A 4,122-nucleotide genomic window follows, 5' to 3' on the forward strand; every position below is an offset into this window, starting at 1 on the left:
TGTTTGGGAAGATCTCTTGAATAAAGCCTTAATTTTATTTAAATGAGGCAGGAACAGCTAAATCATCCCATGGTGCCACAACACTGACACCTGAAAGTGACACGAGAAAACCAGTTGATTTGCATTGGAGACAAGTGATCTAAATTTGCTTCCACCGTGGAGCAACGTCCCCCCCCCCCCCCCCCCCCCCCCCCCCAGTGTCTGAGTACAATTCCAAGATTCAACACTACATTAGAATAACTTCTCATGAGCTGTGACTTTGTTTGGATCTGGCCACGTCACGTCGATTACGTACCTTTCTTCGCTTCTAAATTTGCGGGTCTGAACTGCTGCTGCTGCTGCTGCTCGACAACAACAATCTGGTTCGGGTTATTTTTAACGAGGGGCGAGTCTGGCCTGTGTTTGGGGTTTGTGCTGGCCTCCAGAGCATGGTGAGACGAGCTCAGACCCTCGTTTTGCAGCAGCAGCAGCGGCGGCGGCGGCGGCGGCCGCAGCCAGACTCACTCCGGATGAATTGGTGTAGCGCAGGATCCCTTGACCCTGCAGGGGGCTGAAGTTGCCATAGTTTGTGTAATTGCTATAAAAGGGAGAAGTGTAATAAATAGGTCTTCCAAGGATGGAGGGGGCCGGGTAGAGGAGGGGGACGTGGCTGTCGGGGACGTCGTGGAGGGCGTCGGGGGGGTGAGGAGTCCGCCGCTGGAGGAGGGGCAACTCGGTTGCCCGGGTTGCTGATGCTGTTGCTTTGGGTCCGAGGTAGCAATCTCCGCCAGAGACCAGAGTTTGGGCTTGACCGCGGGGTTCTGGGGAGCCCCCGGCGTGGCTCTGCTGTCAAGGCATGGGGAGGAGGATTTACTGGTGTGCACGAGGCTGCGCGCCAGGTCCTCGCGCTGGCTGTGCAGGTGGTGCAGGTGGTGGCAGGTGATGGTGGTGGAGATGGTGGTGGTGGGGGTGGTGGTGACCGAGGACCGGGGCTTCCACTCCTGTCAGGGGCGACGACGTGACCGGTTTGGGTGAGAGCTGCGGCCGCTGGTCGCGGCTCTGGTCCTCGCTGTCCTCGTCGCATTTGTCGCCGGGCTGCTCGGAGCCAAGATCGCCCACACAGCTCACCTTCTCCCCGTCAGACTCCGCGGAGCACGAGTGATCCGTCAGGGTGTCCACGTGCAGGCTGATCCCTGGAAATAACGGGGGGAAGTTACAAATAGTTAGGCCAAGAGAGAAAGAGAGAAAGGAAGAAGGAAAGACCCAGAGAGTCAAAATATAAACAGAAGAGTGTGCACTGAAAACTGATCAGTAATGCTTCACAACCAGCCAGGCTTGGATAAGTAATCCATCTATTATTTACGCCATATCAGTTTATAAAAGTAGGCTACGATTAAAAGTCGATTTCCATGCGTCGACAATTGTGCTCTTCTTTTCCCCCCTCAATCATACACAAAAATGTCATCATTGGAATAATATTAATATTCAAATTTTATTTGAGGCCACTCAGGAGATCTGTGTTATGGGTCTGCTGGAGCCAGTGACCTGCCATTAATCATGCTAAAGAAAATATAATGTCCCTCCTAACAGTTCATTTAGTGTGGCGTTGAGTCTTAGAAACTCGTTTTCATTAAAAATTTATACCAATCAACTTGGTTACCGAGACGGAACGTGAAGCCTGTTCATTCTTGTGCGTGCAGACTGTAATCATAAATGTAACACTGCAGTATCTGAAAACAACTTTCACGATTTAAATTCTCTTTCTTGACATTTTTACTGTGGAAATTCTTAAATGACACAAATTAAAAAATATTTTAAAAAAAATACCCCTCCTGCCCACATTAGCTGAGGCGTTACAGTGATCATTGGCTCGAACGCCGGTTCATATCCCACCTTCATCCTCCGCTGAAGCCTCGCTGTTGTCCAGGTTCTTTTCAGATCGCTCCACCTCTTTTCTCTCTCCGTCCCCGTCGTCCTCGTCCTCGTCTTCGCTCTTATTCCGAGGCGCCCAGGTCATCTTGTTCTCCTTCTTGAGCCTCCTCCTGGCGTTGGCGAACCATGTGGAGACCTGCGTCAGGGTCATCTTGGTGATAATGGCCAGCATGATCTTTTCTCCCTTGGTCGGATACGGGTTCTTCCTGTGCTCCTGCAGCCAGGCCTTCAAGGTGGCCGTGGCGTCCCTGGTGGCATTTTTGCGGTAAGCCGGGTCGTTGAGCTGGTAGGGGTACCCCGGACTACCGTACGGGTGGTAACTTAATGCCCCGGCCATGCCCGTCGTGTGCGCGTCGTATGGAGAGGACTAAATAAAAGTTGGGGGGGGGGAGAAAAAGTCAAGAACCTGCCATGTGTTTCCCATTGCTCATAAAATATTGCATTTTCTTCAAAAGTGACATAAATGTGGCATGTATAAAAGTGACAAACAAATAAATGTTTGTATCAATATAAAAATGAAATAAACATAAAACAGGAAAATTATATATGGTAAAAAAAAGATTGTAAAAACTATTTTGTGCAACGTTTAAAACATCTGTTTATGGGAATATTTTTGGACATCTGGAAAACATGTAGACAGTTCAAAATTATTTGTAAAAAAAATATATAAACAATAATGACATCAGTATTAAAAATGGACGTGCAGTGGATTGTTCGTTATAAACAAACCGTCAATAATATCTCTATATTTCTATGTGATCGATTGTCCAGTTAAAAAAAAACCACACTTAATGTTTACGGCGCGTGCAGGCAGGCCGCAGAAAAACACGCACTAATGGGTAACTAATGGTTAAGATCATTATCGGATTAACTAATAACAGAGCTGCTGTCATTATACCAGTTAAGATAACCAAAAAAGGAAAATTAAATTTTTCTGTAATCATCCATTAAGTCCCCAATATTCTTACTCTGGCTTCTTTTTGTTTTGTTGTGGCAACCCTAATGTGTTAACATATCTTCCTTTTTGCAGCATTACAAATCCCATTAGCAAATCACTTGATATGCACCTTTCCTAAAACGCTTGAAGTGCCCTGTGACATTAGCATTTCGAGTCATGCTTTTCATGTTAAAATGCGGTTTATTCAGCTGAGATTGAAAAAAGTCTGCCACCCCATCAACCGGTGATTTTAATGACAGCTGGCTGAATTTATGGCTTGTGTTTTTAATTTGCTATGACACATAAAGTCTCTCCTCGTGGAATTAACGTTCGCACAGAAATGTAGGTGCAGTTCTACACAATTAGCTGCGCAGCCAGAGGTAAGCTTTGGCCAAGCCATTAGAATGCGCAGCTTTATTTTAAAAAATCCATATAAGCCGAGGGAATTAGAGATTTTATAGAGGGGGGAAATTCGACTAGGCCACTAGACATTAACGTATTGCAGTCAATAATAATAATATTTAAAAAGAAAAGTTCCGCGAGAACTTACTGATTAGTGAGTCACAATAAAAACACGGCGAGTCGATCTCATCGCGTCTGGAGCGCAAAGGGAACCGGAGCAACATTTTGCGCACTTCCAAACGCCGGCATTTACCTCTGAGGCGTTATCATAATGTAAACACGCATATGGGTTATTTACCATGTAAGATGGGAATCCCGTCGTTGGATCCGTGGAGTATGACAGCGGACTTGAGAAGCCTGCACCGGCCGAGGCGGAGAAAGCAGCCGACCCGGGGTAAGGGCTGAAGGCTGAGCCAGAGGAGGACCTCGCCAAGTCTTCATTTCGCGGGGCAGCGAGAGCCGAGGCCCCGTAAGCCGGACATGAATACAGAGCCAGAGAGCCCGGGGGCTGGTAGAGGTAACCCTGAGGATAGGACATTGGTGAGCCCGCGATAGGTCGCCGATTCCAAAATGGGAGGAAAAAACGCGCAGGGCGCCGGACAACAGCGGCCAAAAAATAAACAATCAACTCAATAATCAGCCGTGCAAACAGTCATCAGAGGGTGAAAATAAAAAAAAGGCCTCCCTCCACAGCCCCCTAACTGGGAAAAAAAAAAATCCCGAAAGATCTGTTAAAGTGCCCACATAGAGGCAATGTGGCATGCGTCTTGATCCCCTAGCGTCCGATGTTTTTAGTACGCAGCACTATGAAGTGAGGAGTTAGGAGGGAAGGAGCCAGTGGAGTTTCAGACACACAGAGCATTGGGGGAAAC

At 47.5% G+C, this 4,122-nt stretch overlaps 1 protein-coding gene across 1 annotated transcript; it reads right to left on the bottom strand.

The window, feature by feature from the left end:
- Positions 1 to 287: 287 nt before the first annotated feature.
- irx2a (iroquois homeobox 2a) lies at positions 288 to 3,897 on the bottom strand (the record flags this gene model as incomplete). Its single annotated transcript, XM_080472422.1, is given in 6 exon segments — positions 288 to 455; positions 457 to 638; positions 641 to 914; positions 916 to 1,172; positions 1,873 to 2,278; positions 3,549 to 3,897. Coding segments are annotated over 6 exon segments (1,527 nt in total). The 5' UTR covers positions 3,789 to 3,897.
- Positions 3,898 to 4,122: the final 225 nt, after the last annotated feature.

The sequence above is a fragment of the Lipophrys pholis genome (genome assembly GCF_963383615.2).
Source record: "Lipophrys pholis genome assembly, chromosome: 9".
NCBI lineage: Eukaryota > Metazoa > Chordata > Actinopteri > Blenniiformes > Blenniidae > Lipophrys > Lipophrys pholis.